This window comes from Emydura macquarii, unplaced genomic scaffold (genome assembly GCF_026122565.2).
Source record: "Emydura macquarii macquarii isolate MOO-44397 ecotype Brisbane River unplaced genomic scaffold, CSIRO-AGI_Emac_v2 contig_1644, whole genome shotgun sequence".
Taxonomy (NCBI): domain Eukaryota; kingdom Metazoa; phylum Chordata; order Testudines; family Chelidae; genus Emydura; species Emydura macquarii.
The window spans coordinates 6,755,301-6,780,251 of record NW_027131781.1 but is presented as its reverse complement, the minus strand read 5'-3'; the positions used below and the strand labels follow the sequence as shown (position 1 = coordinate 6,780,251).

At 39.5% G+C, this 24,951-nt stretch overlaps 1 protein-coding gene across 3 annotated transcripts; it reads left to right on the top strand.

Annotated features, from left to right (window-relative positions):
- The first annotated feature begins 11 nt into the window (after positions 1 to 11).
- UBAP1L (ubiquitin associated protein 1 like) lies at positions 12 to 23,075 on the top strand. Of its 3 annotated transcripts, XR_010921276.1 has the most exons (9): positions 12 to 2,805; positions 4,145 to 4,227; positions 7,178 to 7,332; positions 9,149 to 9,976; positions 12,058 to 12,267; positions 17,244 to 17,345; positions 18,703 to 18,848; positions 19,604 to 19,772; positions 22,372 to 23,075. XR_010921276.1 is itself a non-coding variant. In XM_067555573.1 (7 exons), the coding sequence occupies exons 3-7, from the start codon at positions 7,201 to 7,203 to the stop codon at positions 18,835 to 18,837; spliced, it is 1,407 nt and encodes a 468-aa protein (XP_067411674.1). In that variant the 5' UTR covers positions 12 to 2,805; positions 4,145 to 4,227; positions 7,178 to 7,200; the 3' UTR covers positions 18,838 to 19,588. The 3 variants fall into 3 exon arrangements, 2 of the variants coding, with proteins under 2 accessions (XP_067411674.1, XP_067411675.1); XM_067555573.1 differs by lacking the exons at positions 19,604 to 19,772; positions 22,372 to 23,075 and having other exon boundaries at positions 18,703 to 19,588; XM_067555574.1 differs by lacking the exons at positions 12 to 2,805; positions 4,145 to 4,227; positions 19,604 to 19,772; positions 22,372 to 23,075 and adding an exon at positions 5,909 to 5,966 and having other exon boundaries at positions 18,703 to 19,588.
- The last annotated feature ends 1,876 nt before the right edge of the window (positions 23,076 to 24,951 follow it).

Genomic DNA, 24,951 nt, shown 5'->3' with positions numbered 1-24,951 from the left:
CTTTGTTTAAAAAACCTAAACAAACAGCCAACACCACATTAAATATATAAGTATCGCCATTTCTAAGAGTCACTGTGATCAGCCTGAGTTCTAATCCTGGCTCTACCACTGGCTTGCTTTGTGGCCTGTGGCAGTCAATACATTCTGTTTGTCTATTTAAGCAAACTGTAAAACGAGAAGAATAATTTCCTACCTCACAAGGATTAATGTTGTATAGTGAGTTTAAAATGCTAAGAATGATATGTAAGGGCTAAGTATTACTTACATTTATGTGCTGTTTAGCCAGTATGCATCAAACATACCTCACAAATAGAAGATTCTTTTTCTAAATAAAAAGTGAGAGCTTCTCAAATGGACTCCCTTTCTTTCAGGCAGTTTTACAGCCAGCCTGTGGGCGTTATACATGCAGTAATAATACAAGCAGTTCTAAAAATCTAGCTCTTTGATTGTCTCCTGTTCAAAATCACAGTTATTTTTGCTTAATGGAGCTCTTAAAAAAAGTCTTGTTTTCAGTTTTATTATAAGAATGAAAAGGTCCATCAGCATCATCCCCCCTCCTCCCCTGCCTGCACATACTCATGTATTGTACTATGTTCAAGAGACACTTTGCTTTTAAAATCTGAAATTTTGCATGTGCTAAATCACGTATAGACTAGAGCCTAATATTCATGTAATACCTGTTCCATTCACATCGTATTTTGGTATGATATGGCAATATATTGACAATCCATAGTCATACCATCAGCAGTGCTGTGAATTTTTTTATAAAATACATTAAAATTAATAGTTAAATTTGTCATTTCTTTATCTGGTTAAGACTGTATACAGTTGAGTCAGTGGGAATTTTAATTTAGGAAAGTGAACTAAAACACTATTGAAGTTCTTATTAATAAACCCTCAAGAAAATTTATAAATGATGCAACATGATCCTTAAGTCATTCCTAGATGTTACAACACATTGAGGATTATATCTTCATCTAAATGCATGCACAGCTCCCATGAAATCTAAATGGGAATTGTAAAGTGAGTGGAGAATTTCCTCCATTGTATGTAAAACCATTAACCCTTAGAGGCTCTTGCAACACCTAGGCACAGAGGAGTAAGTTAAGAATGACCATTAGTATTCTGAATAGCCTTGCTTTTATGGGTTGGGATAGTTTACATTAATTCTACATGAATGTTTCTGTAGCTTTCTTTTAATTTCAGTATTGAAATAATAACTCAGTCTTTAATGTAAAAGGACTAAAAAGTGTGCATATCTAATTTTCTCATGTATTTGATATGTTTTTATTCTTTTACATATTAAAATGTTTTTGCTGATTTTCATTTTATGAACAGGAATCAAGATTATGAAGACATCAAAAGTTTAAAAAAAAGGAAAATTAAATCACTAGTAAGCAAGACATTTTTTCTCATATTTAATAATGTATGGCCCCATATCAAGCATAACAGTCAGACTGTTTCCATAGCCTTGTTAGTAGAAATCAGCAGTTAAACTGAACCAAACCCTTATATGCAAACTATGGCTTAGATTTTTTAAATCCTTGACTGTAACAGCAGTTTTTGGCATTTTGACCTGATGAGTGCTAAAATTGGTACCATACTGTGGAAGACTATCCCCCATTGATAGGCTCAGAAAGGTAGACTAGCCATGTGACTGCATATAACTTGATAAATAAGCCTACTAGAAAAAAAGATAATGTAATAAAAGCTGAAGTCTAATTTATTGTAATTGTTCTTGTTGGTTACTTATTTTATTTGTAAGTAGATACCATTGGTAAAATATAATTTGATCAAAATACAACTCTCATTTTGTAAGTTCATTTTATACTTAAAAAAAAAAAAAATTAAAAATAATTGAAACTATTATAAATACCTGTTCTCTAAGTGTGAAAATTTCCATGGTCCAGAGGACCAGCACAAGCCTTTACATCACTTAATCTCCATATTATGGGGAGAGCTGCTGGCAAAGTAGCCATACAGAGAAACCTCCGCAGCTCTTTTCCCTAAGCACTGCAGAATGTTCTGTTTTGCCGCTGTTTTGTGTACAGGCCAATATATAGGACAGTGATGGGGGCATGTAATGGGATCTTTGTTTATACAGATTCTAGTTCCGTCTATCAGATCTAACACCCCATGCAAGTGATTCAGAGGTGCAGCTGCTATTCAACCCCGTTTATGTTGTGGCTTTACAAGTAAATGTAAACGCTCATAAATTTTGACTGGAACTTGTGCCTGGAGTAGATCTCTTGGTATGGGCAGACTGAGAATTACTTACTTGAAAGGGTTAAAATGAGTGTGAGACTTTTTTTTTGCCAAAGAATGTGCAGCAATTGTTGCTTCCATGTCTGTTGCCTATAAGCACCGTATAAAATAGGTTATAAAGTAATTAAAGGCAACGTCAGGGTTTCTGGTTTACAAAAGAAGAAAAAAATCTGTTCTTTTTAACTTCTTGTTATACAGGAAATCATCTTTCCCTAGAACAGAAACTGAGAATCTTATTTGATCTAAAACAAAACGTCAAGTTCTATAAAAACAGTGACAGCTGCATCCTCAATTTATAAAACTTAATAAGTGACCAGAGGATATTCAGCACAAGTGGTTAGGCTCCTTATTGTATCTGGGGAGGTGGTGATGCAGGCTAACTGATTAGGTAGCCATAATCTAAAACTAGACATGTGATACAGACACCTGACTCTCTTGTGTGAGTATTTAAAGAATTGAGCTGTGGATAAACAGCCAGCGTATGTAAAACAACGCAAGTTTCTGTGCTTCACGAGAAAAGCTGCATGATTTCTTTTTAAGGTACATATAACTTTATACTTTTATCTTGTACATAAATACATAAAATGTAAAATGCCAGTTGATGTACTATAGAGCAAAGTATATTCCAGTCATATATTTTTAATATAGTTCATATAGTAAATATGCAGCATTGTTTAATATTACTTTTCCTTGTAAAATATTTTGATTTTTCAAATGAAGACCATATGTGTAAGCCACCAATTGAGGAGGAACTCTTAAAATATTATACAGCTTAGAAACTATTGTATACAAGCTTGTGATTTGATTCTAAAATAATCTGTCTTCAGATAAACACTAATCTGATTAAACCTATGAACTGAGCTGAGTCCAGAAAGGCATTTTCCTGCTTCGTGTGAGGTTTAGAAAAATATTGTGGTTCAAAAGAAGATTGATATAACTTTCTATAGCTCCTTTGGATCCAATTCTATATCTGGTCCCAATACAATTTCAATTCTGTATGCACTAAGACATTCTGTCCACTCCTTTACTGTCTTTAAAAATTGCACTTGATGTGTATTAATTCATCTATCAACCTGGATCTTCTAGTGTGAAACTGGCTAGGAGTGATGTGAAGAAGTCACTGGATGAATGAGCTCAGAATCTTTGTAAAAAGTGTTTTGGTGTTAACTAGTATTTACTGGTAACTCTGCTTTTATCTTTTAGGTAGGCAGGCTCCACTGTAATCTTAAAAGTGGAAGCCTCATATATATTTTTTATAGCATATAATGGTCCATTTGGCATTATAATCCAAGCTACAGATCACTGAAAATGTTTGTAGTGCTGACAGACCCCTATCTAGAGTGTTTCTGGTAGTCACCGCATCTTAGATCTGAAATACACAGTTTTTGTACCAGTATAACTATTTTGATTAGGTGGTGAATTTTGGCTTTTAAAAAAAAAAAAGAGTAATACCGGTACTGCAACGGCTATGGATACAGTTCTACCACTATATTTTATTCTCCTTATATGGGAATAGCTATACTGGTATAAAGCACTTTTATATGGGTATGACTGTGTCCCACTATATGAATTGTACTGCTTTAATTATACCAGTATATTTAAAGTGGGTTAACTTTCGTATATAAACAAACCCGTGTTCTGGCAAATCCAGCATAGCAAATATTTCAGATATCAGAACACCAATTGTTATGTTCATTGTGGCTTTAGGGAATTGCATCGATCCTCCTCATTTAATCCATAAAAGTGACTTTTAAAAATCTTTCTTTAGGAAAAGGTCACAAAATGCTTTTTTTCCCATATACATACCTAACTGCCATTGACAATAGTGGATGTTGCACCTATTTTGAAAAAAAGACCCTATTTATTTATTTAACTACAGGGACATCCTGTTTCAGCAGTACACAATGTCTGCAAGGTAATATTAACTACATACGTGTGGACTCTTCAGCATATACAGTCCAGGTAACTGAAAGAGCAATGTCTCACAGTAATTTGTTTTCAAATACAGTTTGTCTGTTTTTCTGTGGCACTTACGCAGGCTGTAGCTTATGCTGAACTTCTCTTACGTATGGAAGCAGATGGTCTGCCCCTGTGTAGGATTCCAGCTTGTTCCACATGAAATGTATTAATGAAAATACACGTGCCGCTCTGCAAAGCTGGTCATTGTCCATCTGGCTACAACTACAGCACTGGATGCACATAATCCTTGTATTAACAATCCAAATGACAACCCTTCTGTAATGTTCAGATAAACTGAATATATTAGCTCAGTTGCACCTAGGAATTGTGCCTAGGACTGGCACAGTATAATAATAATAATAATAGTAATAGCAGTATTTAAATTTGTTTCCTAATGGTGGAAATCTGGCTGTGAGTTGTTTAGCTGCCTCCTCCTTTTTAGATCTATATTCTTCAGTTTTATATGTGGTGCTGCTATGTCCCCTTTATAAAAATTTTGCTTCTTTTTTGATGTATTTATCCCCATTAATGAACATACCCTCCCTTTTGTTTGAAAAAATTATGGGCAAAACAGTTTTGTGGAAATTGATATGATTCCAGCTACTTTTTATTTCTTCAGAAAGATTATAAGGAACTGCTGTGTAGGGATTTTTTTAATAAGCACAGACTTCAGATTCCAAGTCTTGTTGGAAGACTTATTATCAAGACTTGTCAGTTAACATTATGCAAAAGGAAAATACCCATCAGCCCATTGCAGATAAGAAATTAGGGAATAGGGATTCCTCATCTGACTGTACAACAGAATCTTATTTTTCACTGAACTGAGTCAGAGCTGTTGTAGCAATATTTTCCATGCCACTAATGCCAGTTCACCAGATTCCACCCTTCTCTCCCTGCCGTTCCTACCCCAAAAATTTTACCACATTAAACGTTATTTGATTTCTTTTTCAGGTTTATCTAGATAATGTAATAGTAACATCCATCTAACAATAAGTGTGATTGTCTCTCAGCCCCCCAGTAGCAGGATCTTTAAAATAACATGGGCAAAACCTCCGAAGCGAAGGGGGTCAAGAAAATGACTGAGTTGGCAGAGAGAGAGATTTAAAATCACATGGAAATAAACTGTATAGGCTGACCCTCGTTATTCTGCATAACTTGTAGGAATAAATGTGAGACATGAACTCTGTGTAACATAGCTATGTTTGAGTTGGAAATGGAGGCCATTTCTCACAATGTGGAATAGCTGAAGAAAGGGACGTGTGAGCACAACAGAACTTCAGCAATTCTCTCATCTTTCCAGTAATCTCGTCTGGATTTGCGTGTGTCTGTTACGATGCTCCAGTGCCATCTCAGCAGTCTCCTTCCATCTGCTCTTTAAAACCCAAGTCGGCCAGCCATGTGGGGGAAGCCTTTGGGATTGTCCTGCTAATCTCTGACTTTGCTAGGGTTGCTGTTGGGTCATGTCAACTGGGCTAGGAGGATGTCTATTTGTACTCCCCCCACACTATTCCCTAGCAATCAGACTACCAGTCCATGGCTGAAACTGCTTATCCCTCCCTCAACCAGGGTCATCCTTAAACTGCATAAAGGATGGAGAGGCTGATTAATGCTTCCCTCAGATGCCATTTTAGCCTCTGTCTCCCGAAGAACTGCCAGTTGGTCCCTTCCCCATACCCAGCTTTCTGGTTGGGAGAGGGAATGGAAGGAAGAATGATGGGTGGATGGACAATTAAAGTAAGGAGGTATGTGGCAGTAGGGAAAGGAAGAAAGGGAAGTGGATGGGAGTTATTGAATATATATGGGGAATTCAGCTTGAATATAGTAGAGGATGGAAGTGGAGAATAAATTAATAGAACACAGTCTTTATCATGCTGCAAGTGAAGCTGGAATCAAGGTGACTTGGTGACTGCCATACTGGGACTATATGCAACCTGTTCAAATTATCACTTACCATAGGTACCAAATTATCATAGGTACCAAAACAGAGTACTTGATCAGTGGATAGAAGAGAGAACTGTTGGCTGTCAAAGACTTGGAAAGCCATTTAAATTAATGAAATGAAGGTTCACATATGCAAGTGATCAAATGAGTTGGTCATATGCGCTTGTCTGGAGAAAGGATAAAAGAATAATTACACGCTGGTTCTTTATAAGAATTTCTGACATTAGAGATGTAGGGCAAAGAAGGTAGATCAGCTGGCTCAAGCCACATTCTGGATATGGGTAGATGTGTACTGCAGTGGAACCTACAGAAGTCTGTTGTGCAGAATGCAGACTGGCATGTGGGGAAAAAAACCTGTCTCCTTTAATGATCCATAGCAAGAGCTTAGTTGTCAGTTCCTCAGAGAGCCTAAGGTGCGTGTGAATGGACAGCCCTCATTCTGCACAAGAATAGCATGTCACTAACGTAGACTGGAGCATTGGCCATAGGACAGGCGTATCTACATGTGCAGCAGAATTACAGGGAGTAGTAGGATCAACAGTCTGCGCTCTGCGAGTGAAGTAATAGTGTTCAATATGAATCACATTTGGGCTGTGCAACAGTTTCTATCATCCAAAACCTGAACCCTAGAAGTTTTGGCTAAACAGGGCCCCTATTCTGTGGTCATCACAAACCCCGTCATCCAATAATTAAGTTTAGCCTTTTATGTAAATATTTCTAGTATCTGACACCAAATACAGTTCTTAAGATTTTCAGTGTTTTTCATAGTGGACACGGCTCTTCTACTTTACCAGAATCGGCAGCATACAGTGCTTTTCACTTATTGCTAAACTATGTTTAAAAGCTAAATTATTTTTATTTGCAGTTAAAATATATTTACTTTGCTTCTCCTTTCATGGTGTGTTTTTTTTTTTTGTTTGTTTTTTTAGGATCTGGCATGTGAAATGCTATTACCTTGCTGTTTCACATTAAATTCACTGAGACTTCTTTTTATTTACTCATTTTCTGTTAGATTGCAAAATATCAAGTGACAATATGAGCTATCTGGATGACGTACCTTTTAAAATGTCCAAGAGCTTGGAAGATGACTCTGCTGAAGGCACCAACTTAATCAATTTAGTCGACTTTGATATTCCTGACTGCATTGAGATCCTAATGTCCACAATGGTAGGTTAGTCCCTGTTCACAGAGCCTTTGTTAATTTTGATCCCAATGGTAAATCCATGAGATTAAGAGTAGCGTAGTATTTTTTTCCACTAAAAAGGAAAAAAATTCCTTGAAATATTTATTTTCTGGGCCAAACTGACACCTGTTTTTGCAGTCTTATGCAAGACCAAAAATTATTAGGGGAAAGCCCAGATCCTGCTTTGACCTGTGTACCATGGCCTGAAAGGGAATTTTGGCCAGCGAAAACTACCCATGCTGGCTAGGACATATGCTGCAGTGTGATGTACTCTAAGAAATTTAGGCCCTGTTCATGTTACAGTTGACCATTGTTTTTAAATGCACACACTGGTGCTAGAACAGTTTTGTCAGTCATATGAAACTGCTTTGGATTTCCCCCACTAGCTGGCCGCAGTACTGTTTTATCACAATCATCTCAGTTGTTGACAGTATTCCAGAACTCACTGGTGCAAATTTCCTAGGTTACAGTTGTTGCTAGCATAATTTCAACCATAGGATGGACAGGACTTTAGCTGAAGTCCTCTTTGTAGAAAGAACTGCTTTGGTTTCAGATATGTTCCTCAAGTTCTCACCAATAGGTGGAGTCATTACACTTTATTCTTGGCAAGTCTGTATTTTGCAAGACTCCATAACAGAGATTGATGCTGTTTATTCTTGCTTTGAGCAGCTGCAAAGTTTTAAAAATAACATCCTGCTTTTTCACTAGTTCATTTTTGCTCAACTCTACTCTGTTCGCTAAATTAAATATCTCAAATATACCAAGAATAGTTTTGTTTTTGAAATGCTAAGATATTATTACAGTTTACATCCTGACATTCTGGAACTTTTTTTTTGAAGGAGATTGCAGCATCTGTGCCTTATGCAACACATGTAAAATGGATACTTGTTTGCAGACTGATAGGTGTGCAGTCTCCTGATCTGAACTTTTGTGTTTGCACAGGCATACCAGTTGCCTCCTCGTCTAAAATTCTGACCTTCAGATTTTGCTTTGGAAAAAACAATATTTTTTGCCAGAACATGATAAAAGATGCAAGATTGGATCTAGAATCTTTCCTCAAAATTTGATGTGTTTTGAATCTGGGGGATTTGGTTCAGGTCCATCATCAGTCATAACAGTAGCAAGTGCTCTGCCCTACTGTACATTAAGTAGTAAAAACAGAACTTGTGGCCTGAGTATGGGGCATGTTTGTCCAACAGCCCATGAGAGTTCTAATTTGGCAAACTCCAGAGGGCATGATATAAGGATTATTTGCTAAATTAGATCTTTAGATTATATATTTATATTTTAAAACTAAATATATTAAAATAGTACCTCTTCTACTTTCATGCCAACACCCTCAGTCCCTAGTTCTGTATTTCCCCTTCACCAGTACCATAGGTGATAAATACTTGAAACAGGGCATGTGGCTTTGATTGTGAGCTCAACTCTTGAAGCTAGTTGGTTTTTAAGCATTACTCAAATATTTAAAAAGAAAAAGTTCCAGTATGAATGTGTTTGAGTTGGATGTCATTATTTCTGAGTTGATACAGTTCTATGTTTAGGATTACAGATTCTGAGGCAGACTGTATAAATTGGCATAACTCCCTTGCTTTAGATGGAGTTATGCTCATTTACACCAGCAGAGGATGTTGCCCACAGTGTCCAGTCCTACACCCCTTACTCATGCAAGTAGTTCCATTGTAAGCATTACTCAGGTGAGAAAGAGTGCAGGTTTGAACCCATACAAAAATCTTTTAATTGACATCATATGAGGTTTTTATTAAATACTGAGTTATTCTGCTTTCTGCTATTTTACAGCATGATTTCTCATTAGAAAGAAAGGTGCTTTATTGGATTGAGGCTGCTTCTGGGCAAGCAACTCCCTGGTATGAAGTTACTACTGATGTTGTCCCAACAGCTCCACCTTGCTGGCTGCTTTTGGTTGATCCTAAAGAAAACTATGTCATCAACACACAGAACGAGGAGACAGTTGATGGAAAAGCAAAGGATGATGTTACACACACAACCTCTGTTCGGAGGTGTGTAAGCCTAAATGCTGCTGATGTGAAATATGGTCCTTCCCAGCCCACAGGGGCACCATCTGAAACAGAAAGTGAGGACTGGCACTCTGAAGAGAATGAGTATTCGGAGGATGATGAGTACTCCTCAACTACCTGTGAAGAAAGTGACAAAGAAGAAGAAAACATTTTGGACAACAAATTTGAAACTGCCATGCCTCAGCATTCCAAAGCTCACCAGTTTAGGCCCAGGACTTCTCCGGCATTGTTAGACCCTCCTTTCGAAAATTGCTGCCACAAGCCAGTTACCTCAAATGTGATCAAGCAGAGGAGATCCATGATTTTATTTAACAATATGAAGAATGAGTTGGAAGAAGCCAAAAAGAAGCTAGCTGCTTTAGTGCATCCTTTAAAAAGAGCATCTGCTGAAACGCAGCTCGCTCCAAGACCGTTTTCACTCTACCAGCGCTCTCGAAGTAGCAGAAATCTTAGATATGGGTCTGCCTCTGATGTATCCTTGGTGGGAACTTTAACCCCAACACCTCCACCTACCCCTGGCTGCAGTCCCAGGACACCTTCTGCTACTAGATCAATACCTCCAATAAGAAAACATAAACCCACAGTTGCGGTAAGATACAGCTTTTTGATATTGTGTACCTTTGTCAATGCTGTCTGTGGTAGTCACATAGCCCCATGTAAAGTGGGGTAAAGGGTGAGATAGAAAGGAGATAATGCATCCTATATAGCGGTATTTCTCAAATTTTTGGAAGCTGAGCTCTGTTCAGGAAAAAATAACCAGTTGGCCTTTGTTATATGTTGTGGCTGAAAACACTGACAAAATTAATAGAGGAAAGTCTGAGTAGTGGTTGGGGAACCAGTTTTCATTAGAGCTTGTCTAAAAAAATTTTCCTGAAAATTTTTTTCAATTAAAAAATGCCTTTTAGATTACATTTTTGTGGACATTTCCATTTTCATCAAAAAACTGCAAACATTTTCAATTGTTGCCGACTGCCAATGAAAAAACAGTTTTCAACGACTGAAAAAATGTTGGTTTTCAATGAAAACCTTAAAATTTCAACCATTTTTGTTTCTTTTCTTTGAAATTTTTTGCAGGAAATAAAATACATTTCTCAACCAGCTCTAGTTTTGTACCACACACAGCTACCTCCCGGTTACCCCTCTTGGCAGTTTCAGAAAGGAGGCTATGGATTGAATGGACATGAAGACTGAACTGCTTTCTCACCCCTGACCAGCTCAGGTGGAAGCAGTGCACTATAACTGTCTCTTTTGTCCCTGTTCTGTTCTGTTGATAGAAGAACTTTAGCTTTTACAGCTGCCAATTCTAGCACCTTTTACCTGCACAAAATTCACTTTTAAAAAATCTAGATAGGAGAGAAATAATTATGAACTAGCTCCATAGTTGCATTATAAATTCTAATCATGTAACAATAGAGTAAATACCACAAAATGATGGAATAAATGTTGTTGTTTTTGTCTTCTGAAATTGGAATTTCATGACATCTTAAAAACTTTTCAGGTTCTATCATAACTTTTTGAGAGATGTATGACTCTTGTTACTTAAAAGCTACAGGTACCTTGACCAAATAAATGAAAGGCAAAGTTAAGTTGCATGTAATTGTATGAGATTTAGAGAGAGTAATTATGGAGTGGTTATATTCCTATATGTACTCTGTAAGCTAAACCACTGTTAAATCTAATTACTTATCTATCATCCCAATCTGTTCAGCTATCATACGTCATTGTGTATTCCATAAGCCCCTAAATGGGATGAGCACTTCTCAGCATGAGATGTTTTCTAGGATGTCAGATGGCTTTCTTTCTCTCTCTCTCTCTCTCTCTCTCTCTCACAAACACACACACAGACAGTTTTATATCTTTATATGCACAACACACTCTTAAATAGGAGATCAAGTGTTTAGACAGTCACTGTTTCCAAGGCTTGACTACCTGACTGTCATCCTCACTGATATTATGATCATTTCCTGCTTGGTCAACCAAGGGCAAGTAAAGAGCTTGTTCTTGGAGTTATGAACAAGATTCCCTGAGAATTCGAAGCTGTGTGTGATCAGTTTAACACATAAGCATCCTTGAGTGCTAGCGCCTTTGATCTGTATCTGAAGCCGTGAAGCCATCTGCAGCTAGACTTAATTTAGTCTAGTCTCGTTTGAAGGGAGACCTTGTGAACAAATTGTTGTAGCTGTCCCCAAGTAATAACTAGATTGGGTTCTTTTGTTTGTTTTTATTGTTATAGTGCATAGCTTAAAGTTTTCCCAAATTTCCGGTCTCCAGACATTGTCATCTCAGTCTGTGCAGAGTTTCCCTGGAAACATAAGTTCTGATCTCAGTAAGGTCATTTGAAGTAAACTTAGAATTCATTTAAACAGGATATGTAACACAAAAAAATCACATGCATGATAGCTAACATGTAATCATTTATTTATACACTCACACACAGAACCAGAAGGGAATTGTTCCATTTGTGGGAATTTTACTTTGGTTGCCCACTCTAATGCAATTATATTAAATGACAAATGCTGAAATGATGCTTTTGAAATCCACAATTACCTTGTTGTTCCAAAAAAGGAGAATGAGGATTCTTTTTATAGGTTCACACAGTACTAAATGCTAGTGTCTTGTAAATGGATGTGTCCTAATTAGTGAACATAAAGTTCTCTGTTTATTTTTCAGTCCCTCAGCCCCTATTCCTGCCTTCCACCCCCATCTGGGGCTCTGCGACCTCCAAGTTCCCACAGAGCTCATCCAGATTCAACAGCTGACCTCCTCTCGGCATTAAGCCAAGAAGAACGTGACCTTATTGAGCCAGTTATAGCCTTGGGTTATCCGATACGCAGAGCTATCCTCGCCCTCCAGAAGACTGGAAGACAAAGTTTAGGTCAGGTTAGTGGAACCAGTATTGCTTTTCTTGAATGGTATGAAAAACACTTGATAAAGGACAATCACGTAAGAATCTTCTTAGTGCAAGATTATCTGGTAACTAGCCAAGTCTTAAAAGAGACATCCAGTTCTGCTTTTGGGAAGCTGTAGTAGTTTATCATACGTCATAATAAGAACTGAAGTAATTCAGGATTTTTGCCTTAGATCTTAAATTTTTAAGTAATAAAATTGGCTTTCATTATGTTCAGCCACATTCCCACAGGCCACAATAGTTGCTGCGTTACTATTTTATAGTGTCCTGTTTATTGTACAGAACCAAAAACCTACATTTGTGACCTAAATCACAGTGTCATTTTGAAGTGCAGATTTCTTGTTTTCATGGTATGAAAACATTTTTTCTAACAAATTTTTTTTCTCAATCATTACATCAGTATGATTTATCTTGGTGCCTCATCTAGTCTGAGCTGCACTGTGTAATTACCTCTGAGATTTCTTACTTCTTCACCAAAATTAAAGAATTTGCAGAATGGTGGTTAGTCACTGAATATGTACAAATAATGCCTGTGCATTGCACTGGGTCACAGAATATTCTAAATTGTCATCAATACATAATGTCACTTATAGTTAGCTTACTGGATGCCTCTCTACACTATCTAGTATCCAAGCATATGCCAATCTTTGATATATTTATCCTCACAATATCCCATGAAGCAGGAAAGTACAGTTATCCCATTTTACAGATAAGGAACTGAAGCCTTGAGAAAGACTAAGTGAGTTGCCGAAGGTCACACAGGAATTTTGTGGCAGAGCAGGGAATTGGACCTAGGTCCCCCAAATGACTGGCTAGCACCTATCCACTAGACCATCATTCCCAGATCCGTTCTGCTGTTTAATGCAAGTATTTCTGTAATCCTGATTGGTGAACGTTATTTAGTCTACTCACAAAGGCTTAAAACTAGCCAGGCACAGAGAAGTGAGCAAAGTGCAGCCCCTACATGCCCTATGTAGTCAATGGAGTTGTTCAATGTGCTCCTCCATGGCTGCCATCATCTTCAGTGTGGAGATACAGCCCACAGAGGCTACGCATCCTAGCAGGCAGTGCTCCATATTACAGATGAGGTTGGCTGCAATCCGCTCCATTTTATGCAAATTGACTGCGGCACTCAGGTTCTCACAAAGTTACCAGTGCAGCCCTTAGCTAAATATATGGTTGTATCCTGCTTGCAAGCTTCCGAAGTGTGTGCTGGTCTCTCACCTTCACCAGCATAATCTCCTCTTTCTCCTCCAGTTGTGTAGGGGCACAGCCAAGATGAAATATAATGGTTAGCCATGAAGATTTCTAGTCTCAAATTACCAGTGTAAGTCTGACCAAGTTAGGCTAAAGACCTTGCTGGAAAAATGTTTCCACCAAAAGTTAAAAAGAGAAGAAAAATTGAGACTATTCACTGCTCCTCTGTGTCATGCTGGGTTGCAGTGTGTTGCTGACAGCTGCAGGCAAGGTGATGGATAGTAACATCATGTGGTAGCCAGAAATCACTGCATTCTTTATGGTGTTGAGTAAATCTGCCAGAAACTACCCTGATTTCTAAAGCAAGAATTTTCAAGGCTTCAGCTTTAAAGAGACTTCACCCCAGTTCTGACAAAAGAACATGGTTAAAAGGCTCATACAGGAATAGGAATTGCCATGATGTGTCAGTGGTCCATCTGATCCAGTATCCTGCCTCACGAGTCGCCAGTACCAGATGGTTCTGAGAAAGATGAAAGAACTCCAAACTGGGTGGGCAATTGTGGAATAACCTGCCCACAGTGGAAGTCTCTTCCTAATCCCTGTCAGCTAGTGGGTCGCTTATGACTGACCAGAAGTTATAGTTCTTCAAAACTTTTTGTTAGTCCTTTCTAATGTGACTATTCTCATTATCCGTATAAATGCCCATTCTTTGTTTTAATTCTTCTAACTCTTGGTCTCAATTACAGTATTATGTTGTAGCAGGGAGTTCTGCAGGAGGACTATGCATTTTGTAAGAAAGTTCTGTCCGTTTTAAATTTGCTGTCATTCCACTTTATTGACTGTCTTATTCTTGTAACACAGAATACTTTAGGGATGTTCTTAACAGTGAATTTCCCAGGCCTTGGCCCAGAGCTTGCTCCCAGGGAGGAACAGTGGTTTTCCCCAGTCCTTCATTCTGAAGCCGTCACTTTTCTCCATTTTGGTTCCGTCTGTTCTTGCAGTCAGTTCCATTCCTGTGCTTTGTCTCTGGCCGTGAGCTGGAACTTACAGGCTGCTCTCTGAATTGGCTGGCAAGACAGCTGGACCTTAAAACCAATGTACAGTGCAACCTGTTATAAGCAGCCACCTATACACTCATCAGAAATTGGTGGCCAAGGAGAGATGGGCGTTTTTAGTGAAGGTCAAACAAAATTGTACTGGAAATCTTGGAAATACATTCAAGTGAATATGTAACCCCGGGGCTTGTTAATTGGTGTGGATTTAGTTCGAGTCATTCCATTGCTTTTCTTTTATATGGGGGAGAAAAAAAAAAACACATATTTTTCTGAAAAGCATGACAGGTAACATAATGAATGGGAGAGGGCAAATGAATTACCGGGTTACAGGTGTATTGAAGAACTTAAAGATTGTTTTGTACCTTAGCATGTTCCATTGATTCTACCACCAGAATAAAAAACTTCATGAAGTTTTTTCTGATACAAGATACTGGCACTGAGGCTACTTGGTGTTTATAACCATCCTCAACCTCATTATAAGACACAGGAAAAAACCCCAGAGAGAATAGCTTATGATAGGTGTAAGCATTAAAACTGTGTATGTATTTAGTTTTAATTTTGCAGAATGTGCCCATCTAATGTTTTGTGGGTGCATTCGTATTCTTGAAAACCAAATGCACAACTTGTTCTTAAATGCATTCCTCCAGGGTAAGCTAGCTACATTCCTTCTCCACCTCCCCAGGCAAAAGATGAGTCTGTACTGTAGCATTAAGGCTGATGGGTCACAATATTTAAAAACCTGTTTTTGTTTAGTCTTACTGATGATTTTTTTGTAATGCTGAAATCATCCTGTTTACGACAGTTTTACACAAGTTCCACACTGTGCTTAGGCAAAATGTCAGATTCTCTGACTTGTTTGCTTCTGCAGTGAACATTGTAAGCCAATGTCCCTGTTAATGGCCAAAGAAATGTTGTCAACAGCAGTGGCTTTTTAGGAAGGAAGGTCATGAGACAAATAAAAACAGCAAGTTATTCACGTAAATGGCAAGCAACTACAGGCTGTAATGTTTGATTTGATAATACCGAGTGAATTTAGGTTGCGCTTTTGACTCCTCATTACTGCACCGCTGGAGAGATGAGTTTTCACCAAATTTTATTCTTTGCTTGTGAAACCTTTTATGGACATTTAGCCAGTTTTATGATCTTTTAGTGAATCCTTCTATGCTTTTGATGCTGTTAGTCTGGCTTTTTTTTTTTATTAATAAAGACTATGGAGATTATAGGTCAAATTGTCCTCTGGCATCAACAGACACAACTTCAGTGAAGTCCATGAAGTTGCACCCACTTACACCAAGTGGTGAATTTGGCCCTGGCTTTTTTACCATTGTATATTTCATTTATTTTTTGTCACATATGTTTTTGGGCAGTGAACGGTTTATGTGGTATTTATAAGATACCACTGGGAATTGTGCTGTCAGTGCTTCAAGAACAATGAGGAAAGCCAAAAATAACTGTTTACTTTCTGTAATGACAGCAGATAGGCCTCCGTTGGGCTGGGGGACACATTCTGGTCCGTATTCTGAAGCAAGCCCTTAGTAGGTTGAAGTTTTGAAGATCAACAAGGACACTGAGCATGGCAGGTTAGAGTTCGGCACACACCTCGCACTTCATGATACAGTCTTTAAAAAGCCAAACGAACCTGAAAATATTTTTTTCCCATATCAGGAAGCATTCAGATTTCTGGATTCCCCGGGGGTGAAGAGTCCTTCCATTTGTTCATATTTCCCACACCCAGAGAATAGGAAGATCTTAAATAATTATCTTCTCCAGGGAAGTGATGAAAGTCCTGATGCCTGAGTCATTGAGAAGTAGAACGGACAAAGCTTTAGGCAATGAACGGAATGGAACAAGTCTGTGTTGAATCTTTCCCATCCCTTTTTTACCTCCCCTCCCCCCCTTGTGATCTTTCCTCTACTCTGTGTCTAAAAACTGGTGCAAAATTGCAGCTGACCTTAGTGGAGACTGAAAGACAAAAGGTCTAGTTCCCTGAAGTGCGGCTGAAACGTACAACTTTTGGTAGCTTTTGGGAAAATTGTGCAATGTGCAAGTTACATATATTCCATGTGTTTCTTGTTACAATTGTAGTCTATCCTTCAATCCCATATTCAATCAGAACAGTCCAGCATTAGCTCCATGGGGCACCTAATAATTTAGCCCAATGAAGAAAAACAGCCAATTTTACACTTTTCTTTCAATGTAAAGGGCCAAATCCTTAGGGGATGTAAATCAATGTAGCTTATTGGAGTGACCCTGATTTGCACCAACTGAAGATCTGGCCACCACTGAAGGAATGCTTTCATAAATACGCCTGGTACAACACCAGGGCTGAAATCTTGGCCCTACTGAAGTCAATGAAATCAGAATTTTATGAAGCAGGGGGCCCAGCCTCTCAACCGGAAAAGCTCCACTCCAGGCCTTTATGGATTTTTCGTCATGATGGAACAGTTTGTCCTTCCCTGCGTGTCTGGCTCTGGGTAGTAAAGCCTGCCTTATCCTCGTGAGGAGTTCTGATGACAACTTAGTCATAAGAACAACCTCCAAGATGGGAGCCTCTGTATTGCTGGGCTTTGGAGTGGTGGGCAGGCAGTCTCCTTAAATCAAAGATTTCATATACAGGCAAAAGATTTTGATTGCTAGTCGCGCCCTCTCCCAGAGGTTATATTAACCCAGTTTCTTTGTTGCTCTTTCTGTTGTAGTTTCTCGGTTATCTTAGTGCCTGCGACAGGTTGCTGAAACAGGGCTATGAAGAGGGGCAGGTGGAAGAAGCCATGGAAATGTTCCAGTACTCGGAGAAGAAGGTCAGAAGCAGTTAGGCACATTCAGAGCAAAGAGTAGTGTTGCTGAAGCTTTATATTAGAGGTGGGACTGAACCGAACCTCCAGTACCCCTCTCCTTATGGGCGGCACAGAGCTGTTGAGGAATCCAGCCCTGCCTCCCACAGGGAGTGCAGAGTATTTGTGAATGCCTGCTCCGTTACTGCCCCCCATGTGCAGTGGAAACACTACAGTTCCATAGCCCCTGCACTCATTAATTCTATACTGCACGGGCATCAGCCTCCTCAGTGGTCCATCTACCTGCTGGGTCCACGGTGGGTTGCCAAGACCCCTGTGCAGGTTCTCCACTGTGTGCCTTTCCCCAGATGGCAGAGCCATAGCATTGTGGCTGGGTGTTGGCCTTTATGAAGTCACATTTGGCCAAGGATGTCGGGAGATGCCCCTAACAGGGTGAAAAACTGGCAGGGACGTATAAGCACTATTGAATTTCATGCCGGCACTGTTTGGCACAACCCCAACTTTCAAAGACGCCGGACAGCACCTTTCACTTCTAGTGACTTAGCTGCAGATGAGAGGCTGTGGAAAGTACTGAGGCCAGTAAAGGTCTGGTGCAAGAGTGAAGGGTGTGGGGGAAAGAGCACTAAAAATGAATTCCCGCTCATGCTCTATTTCTGATCTGGTCTATTTTTTCATGTAATTATTTCATAATATAGGCTGAAATTCTATTTCATTATTGGATATTGGTGGTAATCCCTTCCCCCCCTCCCTCCCTGATTAGTATTATTTCATCTTATTGTTTGATATGGGCCACTTTAGAACCAGACTGACACCCTTTTGGAACAGGTGACGTTAGTCACATTTTCTGTTTTATTGTAACATGGAGTGAAATAAAGGAACAATAATTGTTACCTGCATTAAAAGCTAGCCCTTGTGTCTGTTGAATACATGGAATATGTGCAGAAAAAAGACATTTTCTCACTGTTAGAGAGGTGGGACCAGCTTCACCACTTTTGCCAGCGGGTATCACTCCATTAAGCCAGTGGACTGGTGCCCACTTTTATCCATGGTGAATTTGGCCTAGGGTTTTCAAACTGTCCTGTTCCCATTGGAGGCCTCAGTTGTGCATGGGCAGCCTCTACGCCCGTATGGAACCGCCGAGACTTCCACCTGCATGGAGGAGCGACCAGGATGATGGCTTTACTGGCCACATTCTGTGCCACTGATTTCAATATCGTTCTTTAAGCATAATGAACCCTGCCAAATCACATAGATCAATTGCACCTTTTCACATTCCATTGCTTCTGCTGAAATCTTGCAATGAATTCCACTCAAACTGATAATGACAAAATAACTTCCTTTCTGTTCCTTCTTTTTTTTCCAGGCAGCTGAATTCTTGCATCTTTTAGTGCAATTTAAGGATATGGGTTTCCAGCAAGATGAAATCAAAGAGGTTCTTCTGCTTTATGAGAATCATAGAGATAAGGCACTAGAAGAGCTGATGACACGATCACAGTGACCAAATTTCTGGTAACAGTGACATCTTTTCATCGCTAGATTGCCCACCATAATCCTGAGAGTCAGTTTTATTCTAGACATGGGCTATTAATTTAATGAAAGACATGAATACAGACCTTCAGAAATAAACCAGTAAAGCTGTATTTCATTCTCTCCTCACATTCTGTGATCATCTATTACAAGTGCTTTTGTTACTGTACCAAGGCAGTGACTTTATATCAGAAATTTTCATCTGCACCCCTGCTTTCCACATGTGCACCTTGACTATCTCAGTGTTTTGGATAAAATGGAATTGGATCCAAGCTCTGCTATGGCTTAACTTCTGCAAAAACTGGAACATGGCTTAATAGGCTTTGCAAAACATGGCCTTCTCAGTCACTTTGGGAACATATACAGTATAGTCTTTGTTTTTTCTATAGTACAATACCAGCAAATGTAGCCAGATGTGAACTTTTAAAAAATACAGACCAACAGAAAAAGTTGTTCTTTTATAAAAGCAGAACATTTCCCCAGAAAATTAGTTCCTGTTTTCTTGAGATGAGTCCACCTTAGCTTAGTCTTGTTTGAAGCGTGTAACCACATTCTAGGTTTCAGCCAAATAACAATGGCTTCCCATTTAAAAGAGAAAGGTCAAATGAATTCAATATTCCACTGAGAGTAAGAGAAGAAAACAAGCTTCTCTTGTAATTTTGTTGGTAACTAATATATCATGTTTATCCAATAAATAAAAAAATGGCTTATGCAAGACTTATGCCCTGTGTGTATAGGAATTTTCATGAAACTTGGAAGAGAATTGAAGGAATTATTCTGCTCTGTCCACCTTTTATCTTGAGTCCAATTGAAGAAAGTTTGGGGGAGCAGCACAGTTCCAAAAGGTGGGAAGCAATGGCTCAAATAATCAAATTTTGCAGTCTTCAAGATCTGGAAAATGTGGATGTAAGTTTTTGTCTGGTATAAGTGACATACAAAGAATGTAACTGATCCAAATCTCCTGACTGGATGTCTCTCTGCACTTTGCAGCTTTACAAGGGATAATGTTTTCACACTGATGAACTCAAGCCCTTGATTTTCCTTTGAATTAGTTATAGATGTAATTGCTTTTGAGTAAGAGATGGGTTTTTTTCTTAAATATGTTTGTGTCTTTTCCTATCAAAATGCCAACTGGCACAACTTAGCGGGGACAGTCCTTAATTAGGTGCAAAATATTTATCATGTTTCCATTGTGTCCTTCCAAAAGCTTTCATAGTCCAATCTATCTCAGCTGAGTTAAACAATCTGTCCTTTTATGTTTCTCCCCCATGTTCCTATTTATAGTTTTAAATGTTGTTGTTTTGGGAAATGCCCCCCTATTACTGCTTGATATCCTAGCATCCTCCTTCGGTATCACAGCAGAGATGGAACACTGGCTCATGAAAGAAAGGGTGATCTCGTGGTTAAGTCACTAATTTGGGACAAGGGGAGCTGAGTTCAATTCCCAGCTCTGCTGCAGGCTTCCTGTTTGACCTTGTACAGTCACTTAATCCTAATTGTAAAATGGGTAAATTTTCTCCCACTCTTTGTCTGTTTTAAGTAGACTGTAGACTCTTTGGAGCAAAGACTCTCTTGTTATGGCATGCCATGGACCATATACACTTCTCAGGAAGTCTTGAGTTTGTTTCTTATATGGTTGTGTCACAGATCGTAATGAATGCCCCTTCCTGGCCACCTGTTAGGATTGTTGCGAGAGGAATCTAAGCCTTTGACCTCTGGGTCCCTGAGATTTCAAGCTTCTGGAGCCTGAGCGGAGTCCATCACTGCCCCGATTTCGAGGTCCCTAGGCACACTGTCAGGGCGCAGACCTTCAATCTGGCATCCCCTGCAAGTGTTGCAACTCAGTGTCCAACCACCTAGCCACAGCACTGGACTTCCTGACTCCCCGGCACCAAAACACACCCCTCTCCCAAAGCCCACGAAAAGTTGTGAAGCCTTCTTCTTAACAGCTTAACTCTCCCAAGGGCTCACAGTAGTTGTAATGCAGACAACACACACGCATTGCCCAGTCTAACATCTTTTCACTCTTAACAGATAAAGCACAGGAGAGTACAGATCGTACCAAACATCCTGAACGCAGTGTCCATCATGGGCTTAACCTTCCCTTGGGGTCCCTGGGAATCATCTGTGTTCCGGCAGGCAGGCAATGTCCTCCACCCCTACCCCTTGCCTACCCTACCCCTGCAGTGGATTCCCTCACCATAATCTGGGGCAAAATGGTTCTCTCCCCAGGTCCCTTCTGGTGAGTCCTAGACTCTGGCTGAGGTCACCTGCTTCTTTTGTTCTCCTGGCAACTCTCCATTACTTCCAAACACTACTCCCTTCAGCCAACAGGAGGAAGTGTCTTCTCCCAGCTAGAGTAAACCATTGTCCCAAGGGGTTCTGTAGTTGAGTGCCGCTCACTCACCATTGTCTCTGGCCTGCAGAAACATGACACGACCCTTCTAATTCATGGTGGAGCCACATACAATTAGGCTTTCCATGACCCAGTAATATCATAAAATCATCCAGCATTCAGAAGTGGTACAGACCGAACCCCAAGTTCACCACAGACTCTGTAGTAGGAAATTGCTTTGACAATATTTAAAATTCCTAAGCCTTTTATGCCTCCTCTTTGTCTGTGTATAACTGAAGAGAGCAGTATGGCTGTCCTACTGGAGAAAGGCTCAAGCTACTGATATATGTTGTAAGTACAAAGCAATGAAACAAACAAGGACAATCCTGAAACCTTTACTCGTATGAGTAGTCCCAATGAGATCACAGGGACTACTCCAATGAGTAACTCAAAACCTGCATATTAACCCTTGGTCTCCAAATCACAACACATGCTTTTAAAAAAATTAGTTTGTACCATAAGTTAGTTTTCTGTGTGTCAGGAATTCTGCATCCCTATCTGTCACATATATACTTTTCCCTTCCACTCTTCCTTGCAGAAGTTTTTCACGTAGTTACATGAGCATTTATTTTTGAATACAGTCCTTATAAGGCAAGTCCATTCTACAGAGAGAATTTTTCATCCCATTTCTTGTTGCCAAGATGATGTCACTTAACATTTTGCAAGACTTTTTTTTTTAACATATGATTAAAGAAATAGTTTGAAATCTAACTTAGTCTTCAGAGAAGTACACATAGTTAAGATTTAAAGAAATAGATAGCTGTGTGTTCCACTCCAATGACTACAAAACATTTTGCCTGCAGTTTCTTTGGGGTAAGAAATAAAATTTGCAGATGGTTTTGTGCCCACTTATTGTAGAAGGGGTGCCTGTGCGGAATGGTCTATGGTTGAAACGGTTTGTTTAAAGATTTTTTCGGCCCTGTGTAGCAAATTTTTTCCACCTGTTCTTGTCTGAACAAGTCTCTTTTCAGTCCCATGCAGCAAGCAGTTCTATGTACAGGTGGTGTATAGGGTCAGTGGGTAGCTGACTATCAGTTTTACTCTGTTGTGTGTTACTCTCAGATTAGCTTTGTGGACAGGTTGATTTAACCAATGTACTCTTCTTTTTAGAGCCTTGTGACATCCACATCAAACCTGCATAGTGAATCCCAACACACATTTCTTCTCTAAAATGTTACAGCTACAGGACGTGCTGTATTTTATTAGTGTGCATTTCAGGCAATCTAAAAGCTCTGGACAAAAGCATATGAAGGGAAGAAAAGGTGTTCAAAGGGGATAGAGGTGGTCTTGCTTGGCCTCTTTGAGACTATACTTATAAGGAATGGAAAAAGCCTGCTGTGTTAAACTCTCATGGGTGAGTTACATAAGCCTGTAATAGTTGTTTTCACTACTCTAAAAAGGGGGTTACACTGATTACTCAGCTGAAGGTGATTTTAAAACATAATGCCCTATCTGTGCTGCTGTTAGTTTAGGAGACAGCAGTGTTAAGTGTTGACTGACTTCAGCTAAGACAGGACGTAGCTTTGCCTTCGCTGAGTTTATATTAGCCCGTTTGCAAGTCATAGTGTCAGGTTTCCAATTGTAACAGTTTCGTTTTCTACTGGGGTTTTAAATGCAAACGCCTGGTTCTCTCTCATTACATTTTTGTCAAATAATAGTGCAGTTATAAAAAGGTTAATTGAGCAGAATGGCTGGAGGAGCATGCTGCTTTCTCTTTTTGTCATGCGTGCTCTCCTGTAAAAAGGCTTTCTACTCATCTCTAGCATCCTTGTACCATCTCATTTCAAAATAAAAATCAAAATATAAAAATCAAAGCTGTTTATGATTTTAATTGAAACCAACTGAACCAGTGAGGGGAAGGATGAAGGGAGTCCGAAGATAAAATCATGTAACAAATGAAGTGTTTATTAAATTGAACGTCCTCCGCGAATTCCCAAGTGGACATGAACATTTTAGGTGACATTCACAAGTGGACATGAACACTTTATTCCCTCTCCAGAGAAGGGTTGGCTCACTTCCAGAGCAATCTGCTATTTTTCGGACACCAGAGAATGACATGCTGGGACTGACAAAGATGCCTTGACATGGGCCTAAAGGCCTTGTGCTTGTATAATTTCCACTCACATTAATAGCAGGTTTGCAATTGTAACGACAATTAGTCGAGGTCTCAGAGTGCTAGAACCCCCACAAATTAATGGAAAAGGCCTTTGTTTAGCGTATATTATACACACACACACACACACACAAATGATCCATATATTTACTGCTGAACTTTGTTGTGTATTCAATAGTCAGGTAGTTCTTAGTCTTAATCTTGGCATAAGTGTTTTAAAAAATAGTTGTTTGCAGTGTTGTAGCCGTGTTGGTCCCTGGAGAGAAAGACAAGGTAGGTGAGGTGATACCTTTTATGGGACTAACTTGTATTGGTGGAAGGTACAGACTTTTGAGCTTCACAGAGTTCTTCTTTAGGGCTGGGGACGGTAACCAGAGTGTCTAAGCTAAATACAAGGTGGGACAGATTGTTAAGCAGAAGGGGTTCACACATTTGTCGGAGACTACTTAAAATGAAGCGGGCTGTTGCGTATTTTGTGTCCTGCCTAGCTTGCCGTAGCAAAAACCAATATCTCTGAGTCCATGGTTTTTAGTGATTAGCAGAGCTATGAATTTAAGTTCCCAGACTTCCCCTTTGAAAGTTACCTATGCAGCCTCTGAAATCCAGCCACTAGATAGTGACCAAATCATCAGACAAAAGGAGTGCCTTTTCATCATGGTCTTTAATCATGATGACTACATCTGTGAGGCCAACAGACAACACTCTGACACCACCTACTATAAAGAACTCAAAGAAGACCCTATATATACCGCAATTCACACAGGAATTTAAAGATCCCATCAAATCCTTCCCCAAACTCTTCCAAGACATTCTGCAACCTCTTCCCCTACAAACCCACCCCAGGATGTTCTACATGCTTCCCAAGACATACAAACGGGGGAATTCAGGCAAGCCAGTCATATCTGGCTACTGCACTCTTACTGAAGGACTATTAGGACTCATAGAAACCATCCTCAAACCCCATACCACACCAAAGGCCAGCTTCTTCCAAGATACTACCAACTTCCTCCAGAAACTCTGCAACATTAGCATCCTTAACCCATGTACCCATGCGTGCTACCATGGGCGTCACCACCTTATACACCAATAGCCGTCACCACCACAACATCACTGACTGCCTCAAATACATACAAGATATTGTGCAAGACTCAGAAATCCACTCAAAACAAATCATCCATTTCACCCTCACTCACAACAACTTCACATTTCACAACAAACCATGGGAATAGCCACGGGTACTAGGATGGCTCCCCCATATGCCAACCTCTGCATGTTCCAGCCTGAGGAAAACTTTCTGGAAAATGCCCTAGAAACCAATGATATACTTGAGGTAAATCGATGATATTTTCATCCTGTGGACAGACAATCTAAACACCCCCATAGATTTCCACCACGACTTCAGTAACCGTCACCCATCCATCAAACTCTCTCTAAACAGTCCCACACCAGCATCTATTTCCTGGACACCACAATCAACTTAAACAATAGAACCCTACAAAGGACTATAAGCAAGAAACCCATGGATCACTACATTTACCTTCACGGATACCATAGACATCCCCAGAAATCTGTTATCT